This window comes from Zootermopsis nevadensis, unplaced genomic scaffold, assembly GCF_977971745.1.
Source record: "Zootermopsis nevadensis isolate Lab colony 2312 unplaced genomic scaffold, Znev_1.0 Znev_ptg000010l, whole genome shotgun sequence".
Taxonomy (NCBI): domain Eukaryota; kingdom Metazoa; phylum Arthropoda; class Insecta; order Blattodea; family Termopsidae; genus Zootermopsis; species Zootermopsis nevadensis.
The window spans coordinates 6,643,932-6,660,065 of NW_028259142.1; the positions used below are offsets into that span (position 1 = coordinate 6,643,932).

General features: G+C 37.0%; 1 protein-coding gene across 4 annotated transcripts in view; it reads left to right on the plus strand.

The window, feature by feature from the left end:
- The window catches only part of LOC110835985 (sialin), a 40,591-nt gene that overhangs the window by 5,511 nt on the left and 18,946 nt on the right, over nucleotides 1-16,134 (plus strand). The window contains exons 2-3 of one of the 4 annotated variants that reach the window (XM_022076742.2): nucleotides 7,066-7,156; nucleotides 15,234-15,343. In XM_022076742.2, the coding sequence (XP_021932434.1) occupies nucleotides 15,258-15,343 (86 nt within the window). In that variant the 5' untranslated portion in view covers nucleotides 7,066-7,156; nucleotides 15,234-15,257. Of the gene's footprint in view, nucleotides 1-7,065; nucleotides 7,157-9,480; nucleotides 9,612-15,233; nucleotides 15,344-16,134 lie in introns of those variants that run through there. The other 3 variants (XM_087346368.1, XM_022076743.2, XM_022076741.2) reach the window with 3 other exon arrangements.

A 16,134-nucleotide genomic window follows, 5' to 3' on the forward strand; every position in this document is an offset into this window, starting at 1 on the left:
CGCACACCGCCCTCAAAGTTCGGCAGTTTTTGGCCTCAAACACCATGGCCGTCATCCCGCACCCTCCTTAGCTCCGTGTGACTTCTTCCTCTTCCCAAAGATGAAAATTCAGCTAAAGGGAAGGAGATTTGAGACGATAGAAGAGATTCAGGCAGAATCGCAGATGGTGCTTGACAGGCTGACAAAGAAAGATTTCCAGGGATGCTTCCAGGCTTGGCAGCGGCGCTGGGATCGTTGTGTTCACTCCCAGGGGAACTACTTCGAGGGTGATGGATGAATTTAATACCTGAGATAAGTGTACGGGTTTTTATGGGCGCAGTCTTGAAACTTTCCGATCGCACCTCGTACATATCGTTTAATCCAAAATCTATTAAGTATGTGTAATGATTAAAACTTAAAGATGCTTATTTATATTTTTTAAATGTAATTATTTCACAGTATCCAAATCAGTTTCCCGCGACCCAAAGATCCCACTGCATATGGAATATTTTTTATGGAATATGATACTGTCATTTACAAACAGTGGATGTGAGCGGAGAAAATATTAGATTTAAAATAAAACTAGACATCAATAATTATCTAATTATGAAAATCTATAATCCCTTTAATAGCTATGTACCATTTACTGTCGCTTGTGTATAAAAACTGATATTCTTATTAACTTTGTTATATTTTATAATTACCGCCACGGTTGTCTAGCGGTTAGAACGCTGGCCTTGTAATCCTGGGGTCTCGGATTCGATTCCTGGCAAGGCCGTGGTCTAGGCAACACGGAGTTTTCCTCCGGGGGCTTCCCCGGTTTCTCCGTGGCATCCCAACAATTACTCCATTCACACACAGAAGAAGGCAATGGCAAACCACTTCTGGATCATCTGCCAAGAATGTATATGAACAGGTCCCAGTCCGAGAAAAGGATGGAAGGATCCTGTTCATATGGACCTGTCGTCAGACAGAACACTAAATAAATAATTTTATAATTGTCGAAGACACAATTTGATTAGATTATACGTATGTTTTGTAAGCTGTAAATCATAGGAATGGATCCTCACGCTGTGAGGTACCAGTAACCCGAAGGCATGTACACACCAAAAATCTCTTAGTGGCTGTAAATGAGACAAATGTGACGGTAGTAGGCGTTAGAATTATATGGAGTGAGTATACACCGGTTTTGAGTAATTTGGCGTCAGAAAATGCTTGTAAGGTTAAAGCAATACTGTAAATGGCAGTGCAAATGTCAATGCCAGTAACTGTAGGCACTTTCTCACTCTGTAGTGAAAGCATTAACGGGTGGGCCTCGCCCTACCTTTAAAAGCAATTAAGCTAATGAAGTCAGAAATTTAACTCTGAAAATATTTGGATTGCTATTCGTCAAGGTAATATGAGCTTCTACTGAAACAGCCACCTATCTCAAGCGAGAATAATATTAATTCTGTGAATTGGCAGAATTTAGCCTTCATATGCGACGTGCTGGTCCAATCGCAAAAGAAGTCTTCGTTAAGCGATTTAACGGAACAGTTCGTCAGTCAAATTTGTTAGTGTCGAGTATAGTAGCGTCATTCAGCGGTGAATTACGAAGTATGTATTTGAATGACTAATGGCGCTGCGATGTTACTTGGTTCGAGTCTTAATATTAGTTTGCCCTACTATCTTAGTTCTCATTACTACATGGCCACTGCTTTTTTCTGTAGAAAACTGTGTCAAGTTAACCTAAATTTGAAAATTACGACAGAAGTGCGGAACTGTATTTTGAATTTTAACTGAAAGAGTCTCTCCTCTCCTTTTACCTGAAAACGTGACCTGTCAGCTTGCATTGTGTCTTGCTCTGATTCGCATTCACCTGTTGTATTGACCTTGAGATATTCATTCAGCGAGTTAGCCAGACATGATAACGGGACTGAGGTAGAATCCGACTGGAGAGAAAGCAGATATCACGGAGCGTCATCGTCTTTTGTAATTTGGCGTTTTATTCGTCAGTGGAACGACTTTAGCCTGCTGTTACGTTATTTATCACAGTGTCGCCTTCGACCTGTGTCATGATTGAATAGACAGTTTTGTGTAACGCGACTGAATGAAGACGCATTAACTTAACAAATAATTAACTAAAAGTTCGATTGTCACGTATGTATTCTGGAACACACGGCTGGGTACAGTCTTTCTTGTTTCAGCTCAATAACATAAACGGATGCTACATGGCATTATCCATTGTTACGAGGAGAAAGTGAAATAGATTTGGTCCAATGGGACTGGAAGAAATGTGAAAGGCGGCCAAGGAAAATACAGACTGCAAATAACTCAAGCATATCGAGATAATTTGTACTGTTCACTGCCTGTCTCTTGAAACTAATGATGGACTGTCTTCCAGGTGCTTGTTCTACATATTCCCCACTTCAATAAGTGATTTTGCCTTCCAGTACCACAACACAGACATTGAGGGAAATTGTCGTTTTGCGCTCGTCAACTGTTTACGTTTCAACAGCGCCACGATCGGACGGGCGATCAATTAACACAAAACTTTTTCAGCTGTTCTTTCGAACAATGCAATGCTTTCCATGACATCTTTAAAACTTTGTGATTTATGGCCACTGTGTTTCTCAAATGCAAATAAGTGTCCAAAGAGATATGTTTGGTCAGGGAAGAAAAATGGTAAGTTAAAAGGATTGTATCGAAGAGGAAATATGTAGACTGTCATATTGGAGACAGCTGCGGTGTATACGAAGTAATTGGCCTGTTAAAGCAGATGTGAGAGGAGGTCGCTGTCTCGTGAAACACGAGAACAAGAACCGGACGTAACCTGCTAAGGTCTCGTAGCGTGGGAAGAAATTATTAACGCATTCGTAACCAGTAATTGAAGGACGAAGAGTTGAGATTAAAAATATTAAAATTCTTATGTAGTTTTACTAAACTGCAGGCCTGCAAAGTGAAAGGTAAACAAAGAAAATAAAACAAAGTAATGTGGAAAATAAATGTAAAGGAACAATATAAAGTAACTGCAGTTTCTTATACGCTTTGGAAACAAAACGTAACCGAACGAGGCTAAAGTTTTTTGTTTTGTAAAAATAGCTTACATTCATTTGTCTCGTTACATGCAAAAAAAGCTCGACCTCATAACGATAGAATGGATCAGGAATTACTTTGAAATTATTCCACATTGTACTTTTGGGGGATTTTATATATTGCCGATGTTTTGAAGACAATATTAAAATAGAGTTTAGACATGGATTGTGAGGTCAGTAACTCGATTGACCTGACTCATTCATTGTATCCGTGCAACAGCAGTCTTTGGTATTTGTGATTTTGAAATGTTTGCGTTAGGTCTGTATTTATGTAATAAATTAATTTTGTATATTCAGTTTTGTGTATTCAGTTTTTTGTTTGTTTGTATCTGTATTGTAAGGTTTGTATTTATGTTAGTGCTTGGCTGTTATTGGCGTTTAGGCTGTTGTCAAGCACTTTAATAAATGAATTGAATTGAATTGAATTATAAATATACGAATGAAGTTCAGTCACTTTGCTTATAACACACTACTTTTACAAATTTACCAACTTATGGATATGATAACTAGAGCTGGTTTTGTCCATACGTTAATTCATAAAACTAAAGCGGCCTGGACCACGAATTGGGATCGGTCAGCAACACAACACCTTTCGATCTGCATTGTCTGGCATTCAGATGAGCTAAACCTAAAATAAATAAATAAATCGTGTGGCGCCGTGTTTGGTTTGTGAGATGTAGCAACATCTCTTTTAATAATCCTAGTTTACTGACAAAAATCCAGTGGAACATCGATATAACGCGGGTTTTGGGGGATATCTTCAATACTCGCGTTATATGTGAAATATATATTTATCTAATTTTGTAATCCCTGATATTATGTATATTTATTCAGTGACTGAAATACATGAAATTTAATGTATATTTTAAACTTATGTTTCACCAATGCTACTGGCATAGACCACTCTGATTTACTTAATATTTAAGCCTCTTTACGAAAATAGTCACGTGATGTTGCAATACAGTCTTATAATGTAATTAAAACATTTCATAGAAATTTGTACGTCAAACATGTGTAATCGTATTGGGGGGACATGATCACAGCCGCGTTATTTCGGAGTCCGCGGTATATCGAGGTTCCACTGTAATTTTAGATTTCAATTTAAGTTGCATTCCCCATATGCCTGTCTTGTCGTCATGTATATTATAATTATTATTTTATTATTAATATTATTACTGTTATAATTTTTTTTTCCCAGAGGTGAACCCCCTCACTAAAGTTTCGGACTGTAGCACTTTTCTTATTATGTGTGATGTTCCTAGTTTTTTGTACTAGAAAATCTACTTTTTGCTTATCTGGTGTTGGTTTCGTTGCGATTTCCTTGGTGCCAATGATGAACTTGACATTCGTTGAATTGCAATGCATAGACTTTTGTAAACTTCTTTTTGGTCTCCTTCTGTCTTAGATTCCTATCTAATTGTATCAGAAAGAAAATTTCATCTTTCAATTACTGTGCCTAGCGTATTTTCCAAAACCTCTTTATTCTTGTCCCTGTGGTCCATTATTATTTTGATCTTAGGCAGGCCTCAGTCCCTCATCTATTCTTTTGAAAAAGCTAAATAACTTTGGACTATCTCCTCCTTATGTCAAGTGGTTCCAAAGTTATTTATCATCCAGATCTGCCTTTGTTCGCATTTTAGGACAGTCTTCTTCTTTCTACGCGGTGTTATCTGGAGTTCCACAAGGCTCTACCTTGGGACCTCTCTTATTTAATATTTTTATTAACGACCTTTGCGACAAAATTAAGTATTCAAAATTTCTCTTATTTGCTGATGATTTGAAACTATATTGTGATATTAAATCTGTGGATGACTGCAGAGCTCTTCAAGCAGATATCGATTCCGTACATGAGTGGTGTGATGATAACAATATGGAACTTAACATTGAGAAAACCAAAATTATATCGTTCACACGTAAAACCAACGTATCCATTTTAATTACATTGTTAGTGACTTTTTAATCTTGCGTACTAATTGTATAAATGATCTTGGTGTTTTGTTAGACAGTAAATTGTATTTTCACTGTCATGTAAATTGTGTTCATTCCCAGGCACTAAGGACCTTAGGGCTTATTCATTTTATTACTTCATAATTGTTCCTCTTTAGACAGTCTTGTTGTTTTATATAATGCTTTAATTAGGTCAAAGCTTGAGTATGCCTCGGTTGTATGGAATAATCTTACACAGACAGATTCTAATAAATTAGAATATATTCAAAGAAAATTTGCCAGTTTGTGCAATAACCGAATTTTTCAGTTTAATATCCCAAGCAAATATGAATTGATCCTATCTACTTTAAATTTTAGAACACTTTATTCCAGACGACGACATCTCGACGCGTTTTTCTTGTTAATGTCTTTAAGGGCAAAATAAATTGAAATTCCATTATGGACGCTGTTGGTTTACGTGTGCCGGCGAGTCAAATAAGAGAATTTTCTACTTTTGGTGTGAGCAGTGCACTAAGACATAGTCCTTCAGCCAGGTGCGTCATCGCTGCAAATGACGTATGTAAATCTTTGGATGTATTTAGCATAAACATTGTCTCCCTTGAGGGCACGTTCTCAATAAGGGAAAAGATCTAGATAGGTTGTCTTGATAGATGATCTAGCTTCGTTATCTGTTTTTTATATTTCTTTAACGTTTTACATTTATATTAGTGTTCCCTAGGTGGATTATTTGTTTTTATTTATATTTCTTCATTTATTTTGCTTTGTGTTAATATTGTTTCTATTTTGGGTTTGCCTTTACTTGGCAGTTACATTTAATACTGTACATGTATAAGTTTAGTTAATCTGTTTGTGTACTATTTTTCATTATTATTGTATTTATTATCAGTGTTTGCCTGTTATTGGCTTCTTGCTGTTGGCAAACACGTAAATAAATTAATTGAATTGAATTGAATTATTCCATCTATTCACCACTTTATAGGGTATTTACTTCTATTTACCCGAGACTAACCTTGCCCCTGGGGTACATAGTGCAGAAGCTATTTCCGAAATACATTTTGTTTTTAATACGTGCTACATGTATTATATAGTTTTATTGTTAGAGATGACTACACATTTTACGACAGCGTCTTTCGAATGATGTATGAAGATCCTAAAATGGCAGTTTTCTGCAGTTCCCTGATGTTGTGTTCGCCCGGAATGTTGGCCAAATATTTGCTGAGTGACTTGGAGACAGTTCCAGTTGCTCCTATAATTACCAGGATTGCTTACACTTTCCACATTCGCTGTATTTCAATGAGAAGGTCCTTGTATTTCAAGATCTTCCCCGCTTCCTTCTTAATCTCCTTCCTGTCAGTCGGTATTGCCATATCAATTAAGAGACAAGTTCCGTCTTTGTTTCGGATTATAATATCTGGTTTGTTATTATTATTATTATCATCATCGTTATATTCCGCCACAGTGGCCGCGTGGTCGCTGGGACCGTGAGTTCGAATCCCACTCAAGTCATGGATGTTTATCTGTGTCTTTCTGTGTTGAGCTGTCCAGTGTACAGGTAGAGGCCTTGTGACGGGCTAATCCCTCATCCAAGGAGTCTTACCGAATGTCTAATAGATGAAAGTCAATGAAAAAGTTGGGACCCGCAGATGCTCAAGGCACTGAAAAACGGGTGGCCTAGGTATTATATTGTAATTATTATAATTATTATTGCTATTTGGGTCGATATATGTCAGTCATTGTCGCGACTAGATAAGGACTGGACGACAGATCCGATTTTTTTCATCGCCGAAACGTCCGTACAGGCTCTGTCCAACGGGTCCTTCAGCTGATCTACAAAGTTCACTCACCTTTTTTTGTAAAATTTTGGCCACAGTCGTTTCTAATGTGTGCTTAATTTGTCGTTGCATGTGGTTGCTTTATCTTTCCTTCTCTGTTTGATTACTCAGATAATCTGCGTCACTCCTCTGGTGAAGAACTTTTCTGGTCGCAGGACCTTCTGGTAGTGAAATACTGAAAGATATTGTTTTAGTTCCCATTAGCAGCTGAAGTTACAAGGAATCTTTAACAGTTTCAGATACACGGTTAGTGTCGTAATCCACTTACAAGGAACATTAAGTTGGATGCTGCCTTAGCGTGTTCTTCATGATACACTTAAAAATGTGAGTTGCTATTTTTAGATTATTTATTTCAAACACATGTACTCAGAGCTTACAGGAATAAAAATCTCTTGCACGTGTATGCGGAAGTGTCAGATTTTGCGATCTACAATTAGTATTAATAGTTGGAGACTCCTCGTCAGAGTACAGCTGTAGATATGAAAATGGCAAAAGTGACATGTGGCCTTCTCATACAATTTGTAATTTAATTGGCATAACCTTGAGGCATTGCTGTTACATTTATATTCTGAATAACAAATGACTATTGTCCTTTTAAATTATGCTAGTTCCGGTATTATATTTTTTTTTATAAAATAGCTACATTGAAAAAATTGGATGAAATTATTTACTTGTTACGTATTGTCGTGATTGTTAACAATTTTCTAGCTTCCACGATATAATTTGCATATAAGTAAACTGCTTGTACTTCCTTCGTATGAAGTTGGAAAGGTTTCTGTGTTTCAAAGGACGGAGAATTTCGTAAGTCTGTGTGTGACCCATAAAATGTGGATAGAAAAATGGAAATGTTTGAGACGAAAATGACAGGCCTCGAAGGAGCATTTATAGACCTATATAATCAGCATCCTGATACCGCTGAATAGACTACTTATTTTATTTATATTTTACTTAACGACGCATTTTAAGCACCGGAGACGAAATAGCCTCGAATGAGAAGATGATAGTGAATAATAAATTGGAAAGGATGTTGGAAGACGAGGCAGAATACTGTGTGGATATTTTCTCTGATCGTATTTGAACACATCATTATGATTTCCTAATATAAGTAGAGTTAAAGGTTGTGTGCCTAAGCGCATGCCCTGAAGACGTATTGTGGAGTAAAGGTGAACCTCCACTTATTCTTAACCTTGGTATTGGATTGAGGTGAGGAGGCTTCCTAGTCTTAAGAGCAGCGTATGGACATGTTGACAGAAGAAAAGAAACCGTCCCTGCGCCGGGAATGGAACTCTGATATTTGGTTTCTGCTTAAGGTTTAATATCCTAATAGAAATTTCTATTCGGATACCAGTTTTGATGAAACTGTGTGGGAATCTTGTCGAAAGCTACCTGTAAATCACTGTTACTGACCTAACTAATGAAATACACTTTGGGCTGCTTAAGGAATACCTTGTCACAGAAATTGGGAAGTCTGTAAATTCTCTCACAAAATACCATTACATCGTGCCCTTCAAAAATTCGATTTAATATTTTCTTCCAACCCGTAATATTTGTATTCAAGAAGTACCAGGATTAGACCTTCGCCTCATTACTCACTGTATTGACATGGGCACTTCATTTAATCCTTAATCTTTCCAGACGAAATCAAAAATATTACCCTCAAATAGGCCACTATATTTTCCTTAAATATTCGTGCCTTCCTGAACATCTTCCCAATTTTATTCAATCTCATATAACCTTTGCAGTTGAAAGAGTACCGTTAAATAACTGAAGAATGAGTCGATACTTTCTGCTTATCTACGTTACATCTTCAAGATATTTTCGTCTCCGAGACCTTAAAGGAATTTTCACATTTCTGTCCCACAACAAAAAACATTTTGGTTTATTTCTCCTTGGGCTTCGTTCTGTGAACCACGGCGTAGTAAAACGGCAGTGGGACTTCAGAGGATCGGCCTCTTATCTGGCATTGCAAAATTAAGGTTTACGCTTCTAGTAATAACCAACACACATAAGCAAAGTGATATACCACGCTCTCGTGACAGCGAATTTGAAGATGGCTGTCTGCTGGGATGTTGTTCCGCGTAATTTAGCAGAAGACTACCGGCATTTCAAAGGGACTAGCTACCGTCATCATCAGGGCGATATTAATTATCCAGGTAGCAAGCACCTCTGAAAAGTTGGTTAACTTGTACCGTAATTCATGGCATAGTATCGCCGATGACAGTCAAAGCAAATTCATTTGTATTAATATTATACAAATTAAAACTTTTATGTGATGTTAAAATCGAAATTTTATATATTACCATAATTGAATATTATACACAAAAATTATTCACTACAGTTCATGCAAGAATCTGTACAGTCAGATGTTCTTCTAGTTATGCGTCTGCTTAAAGCGTTTCTGAAGGATGCTGGAAACCGATCTCAAATATCCGTGTTCGCTTTTCCACTACTTCGTCGGACACATGAAGACGACAGAAACAGTAATATTCATCACATATTATTTATTATCAATAACGAACGTAAAAATTGTGCTAGTTTCGAAATAGAGACTTTCTCATCTGTGGTTACATAAATCAATTTTAACGGTAACGAAAAATTTCAGACCGTCCGCGATCCACCTGTTCATGAACACTGACGTGGCCGCTGCCTTGACACTCATTTGTTAACCAACAATTCAGCATAGTTTCCGCACAGCCATCTTGTAGATCATTAGACTGCGAGCTTTACAACGTAACAGGTGCTTGGCAGATACCTCAAGGTGTTTGTGTTTTTATTGCAGGTTTGTGACTTCAGTGAGTGCAGTGTGGAGTGATTAACGTCCCTTCGTACACAATATATTAGCTTACATTCATTATAAAGCATTCTGTACAAAGTGCAGATGGTTAACAGACGTAGGTCTGCAGATTCCCTCGGGTCGGAAACAGAAATAATACGAGGCTTTACTGTTAAATTGCATTTTTTAAAACCATTAAATGGATTACAGAACATTTATGGATAGGTTCTTAGCAAACTTTATTTTATGTAGTTGCAGGAAAATGTATATTCCTGTTGGCATACAAAGTCATACGTGTTTTGGAATATTAAGATATTGGTAATGATATGTCTCCTTATGATGCGTTTTGATGTAAAAATAATAACAATACTAATAATAACTTGAAGACAACAAATCTTTCTGTCAAAACTTTGCTTTCCATCTCTTTCTTTGTCCCGCAGTATCGCTTCTATATCTTGGTGTATAATTTAAGACTTGTTTTGGCATTTTTTTGTAGATGTTCTAAACGCCGGGGCTCGATAGTCCTTTACGTTATCTTTCACCGAATATGTTTCTAATTATCTACGTATTTAATTATTTTTAATATCGTTAAATCTTGTAAATCGCTTTCGAATTTAATTTCAGCGAGTTTGGAGGTAATAAGTTGGCATTACATTTACCAGAATTCTCTGACAACAGACTCATAATATTTCTCCAGCAAAATTATCCAAGGCAAATAAATTTCATGGTGTTACTATTAATGATAAGAGAATAACAAAAAACTATGGCAAAGTACCAATGAGCGAATTCGTCTATCACATCCGTACGTATGATATAGCAGTTTGATGCCACGTATTATGTCTAGACTGGTATGAAAGTTCAGATTTCAAAGTAGTGAAAACTTGAAAGTTCTTTGGCACTTGACAGACAAGTGATGCCGTGCACGTATTACGAAGGGAATTATAAATTACAGAGGTCAGTAACGGCAGTGAAAACTTTACGTAAGAAATGGTATTTTACGAAAGAGCTTCTAATGAACATAATTGAAAATTCCTTACAATAAAAGAAAGTAAACACTGTTTGAGTTATATAAATAACTACAGGTTCATAATTGTGGCGGTAAGAGCGTAGACATTGTAGGATTGGTTGACCGGAATATTCTAACCTAAATTTGTTAAGAAAGACATATCAGAACATGTGATCTAGAATTAGAAATTTAATTAAACTGGCCTGCCTACTATAACACCTCAAAGGAATGTTTCTGTGTGTTATAATTTTATTTATTCGTTTATTTAACAACGTTTTATCAATTTATGAGTTTATGCAACGTCAAATTAAATGCACTAACCTCGTATGATAATGGCTGATGAACCGAGCGGGAGATGCGAGGAAGCAGTTTTATCTCAATAAATTTCGGTCTAAGAAAATCTTATTAATGTGATTACTAAGTATTTGAGGTTTTCACGGCGGCGAAAATGTGGTCTTTGTGTAGCCACGCTGTGCAGTCTTATAAAAACGTTTAAGAGGAGAATATCGCCTCTGTCTTCAGGATAGAAGTTATTCCGGAACGTTGATGAGCAGGTAAAAGATTAAACACCGTCGCTGTTCAGAATCGACGCGGATAGTTCGGGGTGCCTAGTTTCTAGGAAAAGGGCCACAGATATGAACGGACCATTAAGGTATTTTTAATTCTCGATAAAGTGTGAAGAACGCCTAAAAATTAATTTGACGTACCACATCATCATTACTTTTGTTTTTACGATAATTTTTTCCTGAGGTTTTATGGGCTTCAAACCACAAAGAGACTATGTTGGAAATATGCAGAGTTGTGGCGGTAAATCTAGTTACATGTGCTCTAAAAGGGGAAGGATTACGGAACACATAGCACGTATCATTTGAACAATAAATGATGAGAAAGCTCTCTTTTCAGATGTAAAGTTCCCTATATATGACTGACTGTAAGATAATAGTCCCCATACAGAGTGAGCCAGAAGTATGTTTCATTTTCGAAATAATAGCCAAAAATAAGTTTCAATGTATGCCTTTATTGCCAAGTATAAGGACAGGGATGTTTCTTTACAACAGATGCTCAAAGGTTGTTCCTCCATTCTCCACACATGCCCGAGCACGACGTATCTAAGACTGACGAATTCGTTCGTATACACCAGGGTGTCCTCGAATCATCTGGCATGCATTCTGCACACGTTCCCACAGGTCATCATCATTGTGTATGGGTGTTGCATAAACGACGGACTTCGAGTGACCCCACAGATAAAAGTCCAATGGAGTAAGGTCCGGTGACCTCGGTTGCCATGCTACTGGGCCACCTCGCCCAATCCATCGCTGAGAGTACTGTTCATTGAGATGATATCTGACGCGATGGGAGAAGTGTGCTGGGGCTGTCGTGCATAAACTACATTTGTCTTCTGTATTCAGTGATACGTCTTCAAGGAGACGTGGAGAGTGTCTTCTTAAGAATCACCGATATGAAGGTCCTCTTAGACGCGATGGAAGAATGTGTGGACCAATAAGCATGTCGCCAACAATTCCTGGCCAAATGTTAATTGAAAATCTTTGCTGGAAGCTGGATTCACTTTGATATAAAATCAATTCATTGAAACTTATTTTTGGCTATTATTTTGAAAATGAAACATTGCCAACCCATGTTTATAGGAACATTTTTCTTATTTTTGATCCTGGAACACGCACACGAAGTTTGTAAACACACTTCTGACTCACATAGGCTAGTGGTCCTAACACTTCGTAAGACTGCGGAAATATCAACAACAAAAATCTGTTTTTGTGGAACTCTGATAAGAAAAATTTACGTTACTGAGCACGTACTTTTAATTTGGAACCTTATATGCACCTAAATCCACCTCATATTTTAGGAACACTTAATTCTATCCTTACGTAATTTGATGGGTGGACTTGGTTGAATTTGAAGTCAAGGACGGGCAGTTTTGGAATGCTGTGTCCTCATGCCATGTTCTACATTTTGCCTGTTTTGGTACTTTATTTCTGTTGTTGCGTATCTTCCTTCAGAACAGCCCAAATGTTAATCTAGTTCATGCACGTATCTTCCAAACCTGTTTCGTAACCACTGAAAACCTTCTGTGACTGTGACTTGTAGGTCTCTCAAATGTTCTGTTATATCTGGAAGAACAATACTTCTTTGAATCTCAAGTTCTTTGCATAAATCGCATAATGAAAACGCAAAGTATGACGGTCATGTTTCATTTCCTTCGGTCAACATTTTCATATCCTCAAATTGATTAAATGTGGTATTGGTGATCTGTACATCTTTCGATCGATCTGAATTTTTATTCGGATCGGATAAATATAACGTCAACCGTACATTGTCCTCAACGTACAAAATATTGGTTCATCACTTATAATATTGATCTGCAAATTGTAATCTTGATAAATAATATTGGTATACAGTTAGTGATATTTGAGGTTTTTGATGATCATCTGAATTTTAGCTCAGCGTGGACTCGTAGGTAGTTGCAAAGATTTCGGAGAGAGATATTGTCTCCATCTTCAGGGCTAAACTAACTGCACTATGATTTTGTTTATCTACTGGGCAGAATATAATTACTAGTTTACACGGCGCATAAACCCAGAAAATTAAAATTGTAGTTTAGTTAGTTCAAAACAGAAGATTTGTATTTGTAAATAAATAATGAGAGATAAACGTGATTAACCTACGCAATGTCCGACATCTTTTCACTTTTCTTTAATTTAATGACCGATATTTTGAAGTGGAATGAAATTAGCGTCATTCAATGTTAATTATTCGAATCTGTTTCACTAAACGGCTTAGATTTTATGAACGTGTTTAATTCGCCAATACCGACTTTTGGGTTCCATACGAAATGGTTTGTTGTAATGGGAAGGGCGTTTGCTCAAACAACACTACATACCAGGCTAACCGCTTATGTCGCTTTTAAAATAACACGGAGTCACATAACTAAGCTATGTCACTTTTCTTGTAGCTGTTCCAAACATCACGAAACAAGGAACACTGCGACACAGTTTGAACAGGGGTTGGTAAAATTCGCCCAAGAAATGAATTCCGTCCTACCCGACGAGTTCATTTATTCTTGGTTTCTTTAACGACACTTTCAGTAACGCATCAAATGATCGGATGGTTAGTGGAGTGAACAGATTAGTAAGAACCCAGTCGTGGCCTACTGTAATGTACTGGCACGGAATTCTCCTAGAGGGGCTGAGTAAAACCACGAAAACGCCAGTCAAGATAGCTGGTCCCCGGATTTTCATAAATCTGTACTTCGTCATCGGCCTACCTAAGCAACAGTTAAAATAGAGGGTTTTATGGTAACGTGAGTGTTTGGTTCCTTTATACAAGTTGTCCCATTTAAAAATCAACCCTAACTACTACAAACGAACCCCTTCACGTAAAAAAGACGAATCGAAAGAAAGTTTAGAGATCTAGCAGCCATATTCCATTGTTGCATCTGATGCACTGTTTGCACTCAGTACAGAGGTAAATTTTTTGTTGTTTTATCACGCGATGAGCACTTGTCACAGACAAACACTCTTTTCGTAATCTTGTCACTAGTCGGCACTTCCTTGTCAGAATGAACATTGTTGAGTGCTGCACGAACAACAGCAAACTATTTAGATACGAAGCAACGTTTGTGCATGAACACACGTTTTGCTCGTAAACATGCAACTGCACATCTTTTGCGCATGAGCAGCGGTGACCTTGATTCGAATATCACGGGTGAGGTTGGGAGAGTTTATTTATTTCGCGGGGGCGTACCTGCTTCTCACCTAATTCTTACACCGCAGTACGCGGCTCTTACTGGCTTGCGTTTTAATTTAGTGTGCCTACAAAAGTGAAAGAGAAAGTCGGGTTTGGCAAAGACGTTGTTTAAATCGTGACAACATCAACCAGAGATAAAGATGTCGCTTGCGAATAAATTAATAGAATGCGTCGTGAATTTTATGTGTGTTTATGTATCATTTGAAAATGTTCGTCCGCGTATTTTACATTTCATTTTATAATATACTCGGGAGAACAGTGAACTAACCTACATTTTATTTAAACTGAAACAGGGGGGAATAAAGTTAAAATGGCTTCTATAATTCCAAATTGCAAGATTCTGAAAGATACAGATGTGAAATCAACAAATCACATGTTTAATTATTCGTGTTTTTTCCGTCTAATCACAATTGTATATAAATAAAATTTATACATAAGATATTAAAATATCATTTACATATTTGGTACATCTTTTTACTACATGTTTCGGTTACATTGAACCATCTTCAGGTTTATATACAATTGTGATTAGACGGAAAAAAACACGAATAATTACATTTTAATTCACAATATGACGCAATTATATCAACTTATAAAATCACATGTGGTTTAGCCCGCCCCCATATTAAGACAGATGAGGATGGTGAGATTACGTATTTTTTTTAATATTCCACAGTTTCGAACTTTGTGGTTTAGCCCACTGTTGTGTCTAGGTTCTCAATTACAGACTTTTGTCACGAGATTGCGAGGCTCGCGGTTTTTTAAAGAATGAAGTAATTTGACCTTAAGTAAAAATAATAAGTCACACCTGTACCACAGGTCTTTCACTCTGTGACCTTGTGTTACTTGCATTGCAGGTTCTGGTGTGATCCTTTCTTTCAATGGCGATTGCAGATTTAGCGCTGAAGGACGCAGTGGCCTCCAGTGAAGGTCGTAAAGACGTCGGAACGGAGAACACCCCGCGTCGGTAAGTTCTTTGTTGTTGCGTATTTTCATGTTGGTTCTGGGTGTATCTCAGGTCCTGAACTGGCACAATGTTGCCTTTTGGCGGACCTAGTAAGTAATTTTGTTCAGTGAGAGTTGCTATGTCAACAACATCCAAGTCTTCTTCCTTGACATGAATTGGGTGATACCAAGCCCGTTCTGAATTGAGAAGGTTAAAATTGGTCCTTCCATCGAATTCTTGGTCTTTCTATATCCCTCGTTCGTATTGGTTTATACGTAAATAGCTTCTTAGGGAATCTTCTTGTGTTATTAATCAAATAAAAACCAAAACATTCGCTAAGAATCAGACTTATAATAATCCAATTCGCCTAATATTGCTACATTTACAATAAGAACACAGGGAAACCTTATGGAAACTGAATTATAATAACCGCGCCGTGGATTACGGTATGTTTAAGATCAGTGTAAAGGCTAGCGGAATTGTTTATGCTAGTCAATTTCAAGAGATGACCTTAAAAAGAACATTACGACTAAAAATAGACCACAATTACTTAAAACATAGAAACTTAAAATGTATTGCAGTTAATACGAGATAACTTTGCATTATCTTCCCCATATTTACAACTGTTATATTTCAATGCTAAATTATTTGCAAAAAAATCAAGCGCTTTAAATGTCCTTTGTAATCTCCTTGTATGTGTCTTCGTGGATTTTCTGTATCTTTCATTAACTACAATTATTTATGCCGGACGTCTTATAAACACCGACGCCAATATGTCTGCCTAATTTAAAGAAAAACATTACTTAATATAA